We start from the raw sequence: 16,750 nt of genomic DNA on the forward strand, positions 1-16,750 counted from the left end.
AAGACGACCCCAACACCGCAGCACGTACCCTGCACAGATGGATCTCCAACAGCGCCAACACCAATACTATAGCCCCCTCAAGAAAAACACCACCACCCACGCTAAGAAAGCCAGATGGTTTACCACCGAACTTCGAGAGTCCAGATGCACTTGCCGCAGCCTTGAAAAGGCCTGGAGGAACACCAAATCCACAGAAGGCCACAACAACTTCGGAGCCGCCACCAACGCCCACCACCAACTCATCCGAGAAATGAGAAAAAAAGCGATTGAAGACAGAATCTCCACTTATGCATACAACAGCAAATAACTTCAACATCATCAGGGAGTTCGCCCAATCTGCCAGCAAGTCCATCAATATCCCATCCACACAAGACATCTGCAACAAACTCAGCACCTTTTTCCACCACAAAATCAAGAGCATCTACGACAACTTCAGCGCAGACAACCAACACACTGAACTCTCACCAACCACCCCCGACACCCTGAAGCCAACTATTGACAACTGGACAGCCCTCACCCCTGAAAACACTCTGAAACTATGAAGTCAATCCACTCCGGGACCCCCACGGACCCCTGCCCCCACCACATTTTCAACAGAGCCGCCGACACCATCGCACCCATGCTCTGCCACACCATCAACCACTCCCTGGCAACCGCCTCGTTCCCCGACGACTGGAAACACAGCGAGATCAACCCCCTTCTGAAGAAACCCTCGGTGGACCCCATTGACTTAAAAAAACTACAGACCCATCTCCCTGACCCCGTTCCCAGCTAAAGTCATGGAGAAAGCCCTCAACAGCCAACTCACCACATTCATCGAAGAGCACAACATCCTCGACTCGTCCAAATCCGGCTTCAGAAAAAAACCACAGTACAGAAACCGCCCTCCTTGCCACAACAGCCGACGTCCGCACCTTACTGGACAAAGGAGAAACAGCAGCCCTCATCCTCCTCGACCTCTCTGCAGGCATTCAACACAGTCTCTCACCGCACCCTAATACGCAGACTCTATGGCGCAGGGATCCAAGACCCTCGACTTGATCCGCTCCTTCCTCTCTGGCAGAAAGCAGCGGGTCAGACTCCTCCCCCCCCTTCCTCTCGTACCCTACACCTACCACCTGCGGAGTCCCCCAGGGCTCCTCCCTCAGCCCTACGCTCTTCAACGTCTACACGGCTCCGCTCGCCCCATCGTCAGAACCTACAGACTCAACATTGTGTCATAAGCAGACGACACCAAACTCATCCTCTCCCTATCCAACGAACCCAGCCCCGCCAGACACAACTTTCGAGTAGGCATGGAAGCCGTTGCCAAATGGATGAAAAACAGCTGCCTACAACTAAACACCAACAAAACGGAAGTACTCATCATGGCCCAAACCCCGACACCAGGAACAACACCTGGTGGCCCCTGCCCTCTGAAGCCCGCCCACCCCTACGGACCACGCACGCATTCAGGGAATTATCCTGGACTCCGAGTTCAAAATGGCCGCTAGATCAACTCTGTCTCATCCTCCTGCTTTCACACCCTCCGCCTCCTTTGTAAGACCGTCAAATGGATCCCCCTCGAACACAGAAAGACCATCACTCACGCCCTGGTCACCAGCAGGCTCGACTACGGCAATGCACTCTACGCCGAAATAAACAAAAACCTCACTTGCAAGCTCCAGAACATATAAAAAGACCGGTCCTCAACCTGCCAAGACAGTGCCACATCTCCCAGCACCGGCGCACACTCCACTGGCTCCCCATTGAAGCTAGAGTCACCTTCAAGATGCTAACCCACGCTCACAAGGCCCTCCACGACACCGGATCAGCATACCTGAGCAGTCAACTCAAATTTCACGCACCCCAAAGGACCCTACGATAAGCTCAGCTCTCCTACGCCGTGGTCCCACGTACCAGAAAGACCAGATCGGGAGGCCGCTCCTTCTTCTTCCTCGCGGCCAGAGCCTGGAACAATCTTCCACTCCACCTCAAACAGACATCGCTCCCCATCTTCGCAAGAAACCTCAAAACCTGGCTCTTCGACAGACCCCCTCCTTGATGGACTGGAACCTGCAACATCCCCCCCCCCCACACCCCCCCCACCCCCCCTGGGGGCCTTGAGACCCTTGCAGGTGATTAGTCGCGCATAACAAACACCTGGATTGATTGATTGATTTTTTTTCAGCTCCATCTTCCAGTTAGAGTCCAGATGCCCTGCAAAAGGATTTGAAACTCAGGGTATATTTTCTCATGCACAGACCCTTTGAGCTTGCATCTTCTTGCTACATAGATTTGTTGACTTGAACAGCAGCTTTTTGAATGCAGTCACTTCTGAGAAATCATGCAAGGAAGAAGGCATGCTCCAACAGGCACTTGATTTTGTTTGGTACACCTACAGTGAACATTCATTTAATGCAGATCATTTGAAGCATTGTTTGCTTTCCTTTAGTTCAATTTGTATATCTGTTTCAAAACAATTTCTTTAGAGATATGATTCTCCACTGATTCATTTAGAATTCTAAAAATTCAACGTGAGACTATATTACCATCAGTTAATGTCCCTTTTGTCAACCGCATATATGCATCTGTAAGAAAATAGTTCCTACTTCCGACAAAATGTTAAAACACACCTGGTCTGCCATTTTTTTCTAAATTCTGACAATGTTTTCTCTTACATACTTGTTGTCTTGTACTCTTATTCAGTCTGTGAACCGTTTTTGTCCCTCCTATTTTTAAACCAGATGTTACGTAAAGATTGGACATAAAATGACCTCGTTCCTACTGGCGTCCTTAATCCATGTAATTTTTGCATGAATATTATCTGAACATCCAATCACAAACGTAAGCAGTGGGCATGTTTCTAGGCTATTTGATCAGTAGCTCATTGAGAGAAATCTATGGTTGCTTTAAAATCGATTGATATCTGGTGAAGTAAAGTTGTTTATATATTTTCTATTTCTGCTGTGTGTTCTAAACACACGTGGAGTAACGTGCTGCTTCTGGTTAAAACACCTGTTTGGGGCGTGGCCAAGATGGCGGGCTAATCGGACGTGCCTGCACTTGGCTCCCCGGCCCTATGCCCTATTAGCGTTCATCCCACAGCAGTGGCCCCGAAAATCAGCGCATTTTAGCCCAGGAGGGGTGTCAAGACCCTGCTGGCTTGGTGCGAGCCCGAAGACGAGCGGAGACGGGCAGGTTCGGTGTGGCTGACGCGCGCCCGCCAAGCGCGGAGAGACATCGGCAGGGGCGATCCCGAAGCGGGAAACCGGAGGAGCCCCCGCGGATCAGCACACCGGTGGGGAAGCACGCTGAAGCCGGCGCCCCCTCCCGCAGTGGTCTGTGGGTCCCTGGGGCTGGCGTGGGTGCAACGCCCGCCCCTGAGGCAAGGAGAGTGGAGAGGAGCCGGTGTGTGGCGGCGCAGCCACTAATCGAGGCCCCGGCTCGGGCCTACGCAGACGCCGCAGGCCCGCAAACGCTGCGGCGGCAGGAGATTGGGCCGGAGCTGAGAACAGGCCGGGAGCCCCAAACAGGACCCTCGGGCCCCACATCTGAGGAGGGGCAGTGACAGCAGCGGGGCGGATCTCCGCCCGGCGCCGCGGCGGCGTCCGGCCTGGGGCGTGGCCCTGGTATCGGGCCTGGTGGAGGCCGCGAGGAAGAGCGGATTGGGGCAGCGGCGGCACAGCTCAGGTGGTCGGCGGCTGCCTGTCTCAACAGCGGTGGCGCAGGACGGCAGGAGCAGCACCCGGGAGTGCCCTACCTCCCGTGACATGGTCACTGAGGCCCAGCCCGACAGCAGCAGTCACAGGTAGGCCCGCACGTCCCTGGGGCCCCGCAGCGACAGATTGAGGGCAGTTGACAGGCAGCGGGGGGCCCCGGGGAGTGTGGGTGGGGCCCAGAGTGGAGCAGCGGGGCCGCGACCTAGGGGATTAGACTGACGGACTCCCTGATTGCGTGGCTGACCGGCCACGAACAAGAGGCAAGCTGCGGCAGCGGCAGAGGGGCCCAGCCCTGCGAGGCACAAACGGGCTAGACTGAGACCTCGTGCACTGGTTTGGAGAAGCTGACCCCCCCCGCCGGAGCATTGAAGGTGGGGGGGAGCCGGCAACGGCAGAAACCGGCTCACCGGCCGCGCGGCCGCGGGCAGAGACCTGGGTGCTGGGTCTCGACGGCGGCAAAGCGAGACGGACCGCGACTTTCGGGGGGCGGAGTGATCGGGCCCCCGGTAGAGACTACTGGAGGAGGTAGGAGCTTTGACAGCAGGGGCTGGCGGGCCCTGTGGAGTGCAGTGGCCCCGAGGTACCAGTAGGAATAGGCCGGAGGCCGCAGAGGCTCTGTCGGTGATCTAGCGCCAATCGAACGCAGCAGGGAGCGGGCCCCCATCCGGAGCGGTCCGAGTCCCGGACCTGCAGTGAGGGGAGATATGGCCAACTCGAGCCGCAGAGCCAACCGCACCATCACGGACATGCTTTCGAAACCCACTAGTAAAGGCGGGAAGGCACAGATGCCCCCCCTACACCTGCAGCCGCGAGTCCACAACAACAGGAGGAGAGGGAGGCTCCCATCACACGCACCTTCCTGGAGACGCTCTTTAACACTCTCAGAGATGACTTCCAGGCTCTCAAGCAGGACATTGCGGGGGAGCAAGGGAACTACGCCGCGACCTGGATGGCTTGGGAGAGAGGGTAGCGGCGGTGGAGGAGTCCGGCCACGCTCGCAGTGACGAGCTCGCGCACTTGCAGCAAGAGGTCCTCCGCCTTCAGGAGCAGCAGGTAGGCCTCCAGGCTCATGCGGAAGACCTGGAGAACCGCTCCCGAAGAAACAACATTAGGGTCCGGAATGTGCCTCAGAGCGCCGAGGGGAACAATGTCACTGGCTACCTGCAGGCCCTCTTCCGTGCGGTGTTGGGGGAGGCGGAGGACTTCCCTGTCCGCATTGATCACGCACACAGAGTGGGTCCACCACGACGCGCGCCGGCCCCCCCGCCCGACATACTGGCCTATCTCCCGGACTTCCCGTTAAAGGAGCGGATCCTACAGGAGGCCAGGCGACAGCAGCCTTTGCAATTCCGGGGAGTGACTGTGGCGCTGTATCAAGACTTGTCTGCCATCACGCTACAGAAGCGGCGCAAGTTCAAACCCGTGACCGCCTTTTTGCGCGAGAAAGGGATACCTTACTCCTGGGCCACCCGTTCCGGATCATCTTTACCTGGCAGGGGAAGCTGCACCAACTTCGCTCCCTCAGGGACACCTGCTCTCTTTTGGGCATTGACTTGCCGGATCCCTCAGACTCGGACGATGACGCACACCATGGTTCTCAAGAGGGGTCGGGGCTGAGAAGTCAAGTTGGCTGGCGGAAAGTCAGACCGAGACGCAAACGGGGGGCTCGCTTGAAACCGGACCCTGAAACGATTGCCCAGGAACGGGTGGCAGACGTACAGGAAGTGAAGCGAGATACCACTGTAGCCCCGTGAGCAGCATAAGAGGGCCACTGCTCACACCTCGCTTTGGAAAGGGGGAGCCGGGTAAGGGCCGCCACTGTCACGTTTCCCATTGACAATCATCCACGGACCTGTGACACAGGACAGGACCGGGACTATGAATCAATTCACCAGGCTCCAAGTTGGGGTTCCCCAGGGGGGAGATGATGGGGGGTGGGCCCCCGGGATTGGTTGGTTCAGTTGGGGTTTGGGGGGGATCGTTCGGGATTGCTGGAGGGGAGGGGGGGTGGGAGGGCGGGAACTCCTTGTCCGCATTTTTCTGCGCTATTCCAGGGACTGCCTGGACTACTGTGTGTGCCTAGAGCGACGGCGCCGCAGAGGGCGGGTGCGGGCCCGGAGCCGCACATAGGGAGTTAGGATGTCACACCACTTAACGATTCTCTCACTCAACGTGAGAGGGCTCAACAACCCCGTTAAACGTAGGGCGATCCTTTCTTTGCTGGAACAGTCGGGGGCAGATATCTGCCTCCTGCAGGAAACCCATCTGTTGCCCAAAGATCACCACAGGCTAAAATCCCGTGCCTTTCCCAGACAACTTTTCTCCTCTGCTAACAAGAAAGTAGCGGGTGTGGCAATACTGGTGGCCAAGACATTTGGGGGGAAAGTCATTCAGAAAGAAGTGGAGATCAGAGGTAGGTTGCTGGTGTATCGTTGCCAAATGGCAGGGCAGACACTACTAGTGGGCTCCATCTACGCGCCCAATGAAGGCCAGGAGAAGTTCCTACACATGGCACTAGAGACAGCCACGGCCAACACGCATCCACATCTACTGATTGGGGGTGATTTGAACTTGGTGTTCCACAACACATCGGACCGCTCCGGCCAACGGTCCGGCCAGGTGGGGGCACTCTCGGAGGCGGGGCACACACACCTTGCGGACCTAGATCTCGTTGATCTGTGGAGACCGCTGCACCCACGGTCGACGGCATACACCTACTATTCGGCGGCCCACAAAACATATGCACGCCTCAACCACTTTCTGTGCTCTTCCCAGCTAGCGCGTCAAGCACGCGATGTAGAGATCCTTCCATCCTCTTTGTCAGACCACTCTCCGGTGGTGGCATCCTTCCGGGTGTCAGCGGCGCCTAGCCGGCAACGACACTGGCGGTTGCGCGATAGCCTTCTCCACCTGCCGACCACTCAGGAATGCATAAAAACGGCGCTCGCCCAATTTCTCGCCCACAACGCCAACGGGGACACCTCTAAGGCGACGCAATGGGCGGCCCTCAAGGCGGTTCTACGCAGCGAATTATCTCCTTGGCAGCCGCTAACAACAGGGAGCGTGCGCAGAAGCGAGCCGAGCTCACCCAGCGGGTGGCGGAGTTGGAGCAGATGCACCAACGCACTGGGGCTGCGAGAGCGTGGCGGCAACTCTGCACGGAACGTAAGATGCTGGCAGCCCCGGATCAGGACGTGGCGGAATACGCCGCCATGCGCCTCCGGCATGCGTATTACACCGGGGGTGACCGTTGCGGGAGATTGCTGGCGAGCAGGCTGCGGATGCAACGGCAGAGGCAGCAGGTCCAGACGCTCCAGCCTAGCACTGGCGACGCCATCACGGACGACACAGCTATCGCCGCGGCCTTTGGCGATTTTTACGCTGATTTATATGCAGCGGACGATCTCGAACCGCGGGACGGTCAGAGCTATTTGCGGGGTGCGACCCTCCCGTCGCTTAACGAGGCGCAGGCGGCCTTCCTTGACCGCCCCATAGGCCTGGAGGAGGTCATCTCAGCAATCTCGCGTTTGACTCTTGGGAAGTCACCGGGCCCGGACGGGTATACGGCGGCCTACTACAAGACTGGAGCTATTCAATACCTTCGACACGCCTGGCGCCATTCCATCGGACTTACTAGAGGCGGCCATCTCGGTAATTCCCAAAGACGGGAAGGACCCCACGCGATGTGGCTCATACCGGCCGATCTCCCTGCTGAATATCGACCTGAAGCTCTACACGGGCATCCTGGCGAGTCGCCTTGCGCCCTATATGCAACAGCTGGTGGAGCCGGATCAAGCGGGCTTCATCCCCCAGCGGCAGACTAGCGACAACACCAAGCGGGTCCCCCACCTCATCGAGGCTGGCTCTCGGACGAGACAGGACTGCTTTCTCCTCACGATTGATGCGGAGAAGGCCTTCGATAGGGTACACTGGCCCTATCTCGAGCTGGTTTTGCAGCGGTTCGGACTAGGGGAGATGCTCCGGACCCGCATATTCAATTGCTATCGCCGCCCGAACGCTGCGGTTCGGGTCAATGGTCACATGTCACCAAGATTTGCGATTGGCAGAGGGACCAGGCAGGGGTGCCCTTTCTCCCCCCTTCTGTTTGCGCTCTATATGGAGCCGTTGGCATGCAGGGTGCGGAACCACAACCTTATCACGGGCATACCGTTCGGCGGGGACACGCATAAAATTAGTTTGTATGCTGATGACGTCTTGCTCTCCCTGATGAATCCGATGCAATCTCTCTGCGCACTTTTTATCGAGCTTCACGCCTTCGCGCAAGCCTCGGGTTTCAAAATCAATGTGGCCAAGTCAGAGTCCCTGAACCTGTCTCTGACACCGGAGGTGTTGGAAGAGGCCAAGGCTGAATTTGACCTGCAATGGTCAGAATCCACCGTCCCTTACCTGGGAGTCTTGCTGGCCCCGACAGTACGGGCCTCCGCAGTTGCGAATTACGCCAGGCTCAGCTCCCGACTCCGTGACACCCTCAGGCAGTGGAAGCATTTGACTTTGTCCTGGCTGGGCCGGATTGCGGCCGTCAAAATGACCCTGCTGCCCCAAATTCTTTATATATTTCAGACCCTTCCCCTGCGACCTCCGGCGGGATGGCTTCAAAAGACCCAGGCAGACCTCACTAGCTTCATCTGGAATGGCCGCCGCCCACGGTTCAAGCACACGATAGCCTCGCTACCCCCCGATCATGGTGGCGTGGGTGTGCCTGACCTTACTCTTTATTTCCAGGCGACGCAGCTGCGCACCCTGGTGGAATGGCATCAGCTAGAATCTGCCAAACACTGGCTCTTCCAGGACCAGGCAGTCGCTGGTCGCACGCTTCAGGGTATCCCGTTTCTGCCACGCAGTCATAGGCCTCCCAATCTCTACGCCTCCCAGATCACCAGTACCGTTCTAGATGTGTGGGACAAGGTGGCTGTCCGGCGGGACCTTACCTCCTTCCCCTCCCCCATGACACCAATTTTTGAGAACCCCGATTTCTCACCGGGTCTCGACCCTCGGGCCTATGTGAAGTGGCGGAAGGTAAAAGATGATTATGGCATTCCCGAAACGGATCGTTTGCCCTACCTGCAGGTCCGCCACTGGGTTCTCCACCCGTCCATGCGACCCGGCGCGCAGCGTCCCCTCACCCCCTACGAGCGGTGGCTGTTGACTCGCAAATCCGATAAGAAGTTAATATCAGACCTCTACCAGCACTTACTCCTCACCAACATTTACACATACAATGCAGGGCAGACCAGGTGGGAGAGAGATCTGGGGAGACAGCTCACACGGAAGGAATGGGAGGGGGTTTACTACAGGGCCCGCCACTCCGCTCGCCACACGGGTCTCACTGAAACCCTGACCAAGGTTGCCACTTACTGGTACCACACACCCGAGCGGCTGCATCAGTGGGACCCCCGGGTGAGTGACCGATGCTGGAGGGGGTGCGGGGAGGTGGGCACGCTAGAGCACCTGCTCTGGAGTTGTGATCGCCTGCAGCAGTACTGGACCTCGATACTGGACCTGGTGGATTCCCATCTAGACACCCAGCTGCCCAGGCTTCCGGCATACGTCCTCTTGGGCCTCCCTAACGCACTGATGTACCCTCTTAAATCCTGGAGGGGGAGGCTCATTGCGATTGCGCTGGGGGCGGCTGTGCAGAATGTTGTGGCGCACTGGAGGGGATGTCCAGCCGCCTCTACAGTTGGGTTGGCTACATAGGCTGTGGACGGTACTGGGGATGGAGAAGTTGTCACTGGCGGGGGAGGGGAGGGCGGATGAGTTTGCAGCACTTGGGCGGCCGTTTCTGTCCCTACTCACGGGGGAGTTCTGGGAGCTGAGCTGTCCCCGCTATCTGCGGCTGTTGCGCCTGGCGGACACTCCGCTCCCTGAGCCCAAGACGCGACCACGCAGGAGCAAGGCGCCGGAGAGCCGCACAGACCGTGGCCTCCAATGAGGCGATGTTCCCATAATTTAACAGTCTCTGCATAGCGGACAAGGAGTGGGGTGGTTGTGGGCGGGGGGGGGGGGATGTTGGGGTTGGGGTTTGCTTTTCCTTCGTTTTTCCCCTGTTATTTGTGTAGGCTTATCCTCGATTGTCAAATTGCCTACACATGCATCTCAACTCTTCTAACGCGGCCGGCCCAGCTGGGTTGTAGGCAGCTTGCTGTGTTAATTGTATTATGTAGACACGGCTACTGGCCGTCCTCACGCTCTTGCACTGTTCTTGGCCTCCACGTACGCCGATGATTGAACTTGGATTGTGAGATGTTGCGTGTCTTTGCTCAATGCTGCACAATAAAAAGATTTAATACTAAAACACCTGTTTTGATTTCCCTGCTTATGCTCTATTTTTCAGATTTGAACATTGTAGTGATGAGCAGGATGCAACCAAGCGGGAAGCAGAAGCAGAAAAACTTACCGTTGCACTCTTGAAAAAATTACATGAACTGGAATCTGACCTTTCCTTTTCTTCTGGTAACTCACTGCAATTTTTAACCCTTGTGTTTCTTATTAACAGAAACATATTTCATTGTACATTTCATACTTGTTTTTTTAAAGACATTTTGAAGTGTTTATGCCAAATATGTGCTCTAATTTGGAATTCACACTGTTTTAACAATGACAGCTCTATATACTGTAGATGCACATTATTTTAATGGATGTATGATTGCCATATAAGATTTGTAACTTAACAAATAAAAAAAAATTGCTGAAATGTAATAAAAACACAGTACAGAAAGAGAGAAGATGCGGCCTTAGTTCTAGAGCTGCAGACATTGGAACTGGGAAACTAAGCCCCAGCCTGGCCTCCTGGCCAATATCTTGTGATTCTGAGCAAATTACTTAATCATCCCATGCCTACAAAATGAATGTTACCTTGTGTACTTTAACAGATGCTCATGTAAAGCGTTCCACGCCTTCGGGTCGAGTTTGTGCTGTATTAAACTGGAAAAAACAAAAGCATTTGAAAATTGTGAGTCTTGGCTAAATATCCTCTGAATCCCAAATCTATCGATTACCCCTCCCAGTCGCTCAATGGAGTGATTCTTTTCTATCATTAACTATTTAGGCCCTATAGTGTTTTCCTTTTGTAATTTGACTTTTAAGTGATTTCAAGAAATAGTGTGTTCGTATGCAGATGTGCATTCATATGTTAGGTGTTTTTGTCGCATGAGTCTGTTATTGTGTCACATGCTTTGGAATCTCTCTTACAGTGTTAAGTCAGTTAACAGTTTTTGAAAATTAAAGAATTAATGAATGTGAGCTCATATATGTTGCCAAATATCAGTCTGGATGTTGCACAGACCTCAAATCCGCACAGTTTAACAGCTATTGGATAGATTCTGGCCTTCAGGCTGTGCTAATTCACAGTGCAGTTATTTAGAATGTAACTTTATATTTTCGATAATTAAACAGTTTTGTTGTTCACAGAAGTGGAGAAAACTACTTTTAGGAAAGGTCTAGAGTCACTGGACATTTGCAGTGAATGAATGTAAAATTTGAGAGAAACAGCTGCCTTTCTGGTGAGCTTGACATGGTTAATCTTGTAGCTGTAGCCTGCAGACCGAATATCCCTTGTATCCCAAAAACCTAAAAATGTATCCATTAAGACATTCAGCAACTCGATGATGATAGTTTCTGGGGAAGGTTGCTGAGCCAAAATTGCCTTTAAATCAGTGTAATAACCAGAAGACTAAATCAAACTGCACGTTTTTCTACTAGAAATGTAAAGAACTGTACCCAAAATGAAGGCCATTGTTTTACAACAGTTGGTTATAAATTACCTGTTAAATCCAATGACTTCGTGACAAACGGAAACATATGATTTCTCTATCATTCGCATTAAAATTGCCAAATGAATTTGGGGCCAGATTTACAACGTTTTTTTGGTTCACAAACGGCCCGATTCACAGAATCTGACAGCTTGGAAATGATAAAAGGCTTTTTTCAATGTACAAAGACCCTTTTTGCGATTCTGTAACCTATTACCAAATTGCAAATTGGGTTTGTGATATGGTATTAGGAAGGTGCACATTTAGGGCATCCCTTCCTAATACTGAATAGCAGTAGTACATGTGAATGTTTTTGCAACTGAAATGAAGTAGCAGAACATTCTCATTTTACCACCTACTTCAAGTTGGTCTTAACCCATTCGCAAATGGTAAGGGGACCCCAAGACATCCCTTCCCCTTTGTGAATTTATTTAACATAAATGATTTAAGAGCGGACCACTGCCTACTCTTCAAAAAGGAAAAGAAAGTTTCTGATTTTTCTTTTTGAAACACATCCCTTTTTCCTTTAAGGAAAACAGGCAGCATTTAAAAAAAATGCTTTATTGAACAGCAATCACAGACATGTGGTCTGTTGACCCGAGCAGGTCACCAACCCTGTGATTTTTTTTTTTTTTTACGATTCCCAATGAGCTGCAAACTGAGACCTACCTCATGAATATTAATGAGGTAGGTCTATATGCGCCCCACTGGTAATCTTAAAAAGCGTCAAAAACACATTTGTACATTGGTGTTTACCAAATAGCGAACCTAGGACTCAAAAAGATGCTACAAAAGTAAGTCATGAATGTCATTTTGTATTGGGCACAAATTGCACACTTTGTACAAGTCTCTTAAAGGGTGTTTTTTTCCTATAAGTGACATCAAGAAAATAGAGGCAAACTATAAATGTAATGGGTCATTTTAATATGAGCTGCATTGCTGATTACCAAAATTCAGTAAAGCTTTCTAAGCAGCCAGGTCTATAAAGGATACACTCACTGTTTGTTTTCTTTCTGATGCCACTCATGCTTTTGATCTGCAGGTAGAAATAATTAATCTGAATTTGGTGTCAAAGTATTTCTGGCAGATCTGATTCTATTTATGCACTTTCACTTGAATGGAGGAGTAAAGGGGGCTCTAGTTACGTTGTATATTTTGCTCGGTGGCACCTAGTCTATGTCTTACTGGAACAAAATATTTTGCCATCATCAGAATAGCAATTCTCATTGCCCAGAAATATGATTTGATAATATGTTGTATATATTTGTATTGATTTAGAAATTGTAATATACACCATTCTCCGCTTTTGCAAGGCAAGGACAGGCGGCAGAGCATTCGCGGTTAGGACCGCGTAACTCTGGAACACCTTGTCACTCCACCTCCGCTTGTCTGAGTCAGAATCGACTTTCCAGCGAGCCCTAAAAACCTGGTTCTTTAACCCGTTTAGCGCGTCGAACATTCCGCCCCAGTGCGGACGTTCGATCGCGCTAACGGGATTCGGACGTCCAACGGTCGTGCGCAGCACTAGCGAGGTAGTGCACGCGACGACCGTTGGACGTTCGCAGCACTTGAAGGGTTAATAGCTCCTACATCCCTGTGTACCTGTGTCAGTCGACTGCCTCAGCGCCGGTACACCTCCGTTGGGGGTAGCTGTGCACTTTATACATTTCTAAATTAATAAATAAGCAATTTTTATTATGCTTGAGCTATAATTGAAACAATCTGCCAATCGTTTTGTATTTTTATTAATTGAATAGTCTGAAGAACTGAATAATGTTTTTATAGAATAGGCGATATTTTGTTGGTTTAGTAAGCCACAATAAATGCAAGCACAGAGGTTCACCAGCACGGCATAATAAACATGCTATGGATTTTAGATAATCCTAATGTTAATTTCACAGACTGACAATCTACCTTTAGTGGTCAGAAAATAGAAGACAAGGGAGTGCTCAAAGAGGTACAACTTCTCCCAACAACTGACAGAATTCATTTGACATGGCAAAGGATGAAAGAACATTCAGTTCGACCTCAGACCAAATAACGTTGTAACAAGAAATCTGGTAGCACTTCCAAAATATGCTGCACTTCTGTGTAATTAGGCAGAAATGTCCTTGGAGGTGGGAGTTCTAGAAAAGCCACCCCAAGGTACTCTGATCGTGTAGTTGTCAAACAATTTTTCAGTGTACATCTGTATAAAAATACAGAATGAAACATCAAATGTGAACAAGACACACAGGTCAAGTTTCTGGATGCAATAATACACTTGGGTGGAATAATTGCATTTCATGCAGATGAAAGAATAGAAGCTGTCCACATCTGTGATAGTAAACAAATGTATAGGTACCAATGAGGAAGATAGTCATGCAGACAGTTTTTGGTTGGAGTGCACATATGGCTGTGCGCACTACAGGAACAAATAGGATTCCAAAGGATACAGTCAGACGATAATTGAAAGGGTATATCTGCCGTAATATTCCAACTTCGTGGCTTAGGTAATTCAGAAGCATCTTCATAGTGATCAGAATGCTCCAGCAAGAACAAAGATTAGGACTGGGTCACACAATCAACATTTGCTTTTAAAAGGTGTAATGATCCAAAATTGTTACATCAAACTAAACAATGAGGTCTCTTCAGTAAAATATTCTTGTGAAATCTCATCCCCCACCAGTCTCTGTCAAAATATTTAGCCCTCTCGCTGTACTTGCATTGTTTCATGTTTTCCATATTTGTTGTGTGCAAGTATAATTGATTCTTTTCAAACAAAACACCCCCAGACGGTTTCAGTGACTTGCTCTTGATTGTTATTACCTAATATATAAATTGACAACAAAAATGACTATCAGTTTGTGTCCCCATCTGTTCGAAGATATCCTCCGAGCATCTCAACAAATGTGTTTGCAAAGTTCCCTCATAGTATTTGATGTTTTCCATATTTGAGTGTAGGACAATAGTAGCTGTTTTGTCATTTGGGGGAAGGAGATTGACAAAGGTTTTATTTTTTTGTTCAAGGGAAGTTGAGAAAAAAGCTGTTGACAGTCGCAGATTAGTGGTATTTAGCATGAATACTATTTTGCTCTACTAAACTAGTTGTCCTTAGAGGAAGGGACACATAGAAGACCACCTGCATCGCCTATAAGGGAGTACACTTGAATATCTCAAAATGTCTGTTAAGTGAACTGAAAATAGTTGAAGGTAGAAAAGACCTAAGGGGGAAAGGCATACCAATGCCTCATCCATCTGTCTTACTAGAAAAACTATATTTGGAAAGTGTGCTTTCTCCAGCCATGCTATAAAAATCTGGTGCTAGATAGACTTGGCACCTTCTTTCTCAGTATTCTAAGCCTGCATAACAAATGCCATCTGATTGCTGATAGGTCCTGAAACCTGAATGTAAACGTGCTTCTTGTTATTAGTGTATATATTGTTCTCTTTAAATTTGTCTTTCCCAATGTATGAAGTTCTTTGGCACCCTCAATTAGAGTTGGAGCTGAATTAGTAGAGTAACAAAATATTGTAAAAATATATATTTTCTATATGAAAAACCATCCATAATAAGAGCATATAAGATACTCCTGATGCTGCCACCTGGCACAAGTGTCTGGAAGCTTGCGCCCGATCGATGTGCACACCATCAATAAAAATTCCTGAATAGTGAAGCTAAAACATAAAGTTGTTATTGTTATAGTGGAACCATATGTGAAGACTTCCGTATTTATGATTCCCCGATTCAAACCTTTATTGATACAGTCTTTCAGGAAATACATTAAAAACAGTCTCCCTCAAACATCATGTTAAATGAAACTGTGTAGATGCGTAACTCGGATTGGATTTCTTCATTGGAAGTGAGAAATTCTGTTGGTTTATTTCTGAAGAAATAGGCTATTGTTTTGAATCTTTTGATCGCACTTTTGGCATTGGTTTGAACCTTTTTGGAGCCCTTATGATGCTGGCTCTATTAATGTTCAGCCTTGTATGTATGCAGCTATAAGCTTATTCATTGAAAGTGCTGGAAATATTATTTATACAATTCCCTGTCTACTTGCAGGACCAGAATTTGGAGGAGAAAAGAACTGCATTTACATTGGTATGGCAACTGAGGATCTGGATGTGGCTGAGTTAGTCGAGACTATTGCATCAACAGGAAGAGAAATTGAAGCTAATTCAAAAGTATGCATACGTAATGGAGAACCACATGTTCAGAGCAGTACATTGAGCCCACTTGTATAATATGAAGTTACAGTTTAGTCTACTAGGTTCAATGCTAAATTTAGTTCATGTTACCGAAATAAACATGCTAGCTCATACTTTAGGCAGTTAGTCGATAACGTAGGGCTGTTTTATTTTCTTGCCATTGGTTTATAATATATTTAGCTTTCCGTCATTGGCCTCTTGAACATTGTGTGGTGTGTGCGTGTGTGTGTATATATATAGGATAATACATTCAACTACACAGTGTCAAGATGTTGTTTTGCCATCAAGACAGTAACCTCACATACGTAACTATGTTGTAAATTGCTTAGATTGATCAACACCATCTCAAATTCTACTTATCATAAGTATTTTAACTTTTCTGATTGAAGAAAGAGCAGCAGTTTCTTAGGAACTTGAATTAAAAATAATTTCTTCTCTAAAGAGCATATTCATTTGAATGGGCAAGAGTAGTGGTTGGTGTTTTCCTCCATAGTATAATGGTGGATGGGCCTCCTGAACCTCTTTTTAAAAACTTAGCAAGACTTAAAATGTAGTGCAAATCCTTGTTGCAGTGTTAGTCACTATTCCCTGTTTGCTGCTTTCTGAGAGGAGCTTATGCTTGGCCGCTTTGACACATTAATGTAGCTCAATTTCCTACTTTTTTTCTTAAACCAAATGCAGATTTTGGAGACCTCTTTGAATAGCAACAGAACCACCAAGAACCTTTAAAATGTATGCATGCCAAACCTCTGCGCATTCTGGTACTGGACATACACTGTAATGGAAATAACAAAAACAAATATCTGCTTGATTTTCTTATTGTCAATCATGGTTGATAAAAAAGGTTGCTTCCCTCCCAAACTATTTTAACACACAGTGAAAACCTTGTCAACCTATTTTCTATTAATTTCTATGTATGTTTTAGAGGTATTCGGGAAGTGCAATGGTTAGGCCCCCATTATGTCATAGAAGTTCTATAATATATAATAATGTTATTAACTTAATATGTTAATCTGATAGACGTCTAGCTGAGATTCCTTAACTTAGAATATCCCCAGGCATCAGACTGGATCTGGAAAATTTTAC

The 16,750-nt window shown here is 49.4% G+C and overlaps 1 protein-coding gene across 1 annotated transcript in view; it reads left to right on the forward strand.

Annotated features, from left to right (window-relative positions):
- PDXDC1 (pyridoxal dependent decarboxylase domain containing 1) overlaps positions 1–16,750 on the forward strand; it is a 435,979-nt gene that overhangs the window by 374,910 nt on the left and 44,319 nt on the right. The window contains exons 18-19 of the mRNA XM_086941443.1: positions 10,057–10,175; positions 15,519–15,640. Of these exons, the coding sequence (XP_086797569.1) occupies positions 10,057–10,175; positions 15,519–15,640 (241 nt within the window). The remainder of the gene's footprint in view (positions 1–10,056; positions 10,176–15,518; positions 15,641–16,750) is intronic.

This window comes from Lissotriton vulgaris, chromosome 10, assembly GCF_964263255.1.
Source record: "Lissotriton vulgaris chromosome 10, aLisVul1.2, whole genome shotgun sequence".
In the NCBI taxonomy this organism is placed as follows: domain Eukaryota; kingdom Metazoa; phylum Chordata; class Amphibia; order Caudata; family Salamandridae; genus Lissotriton; species Lissotriton vulgaris.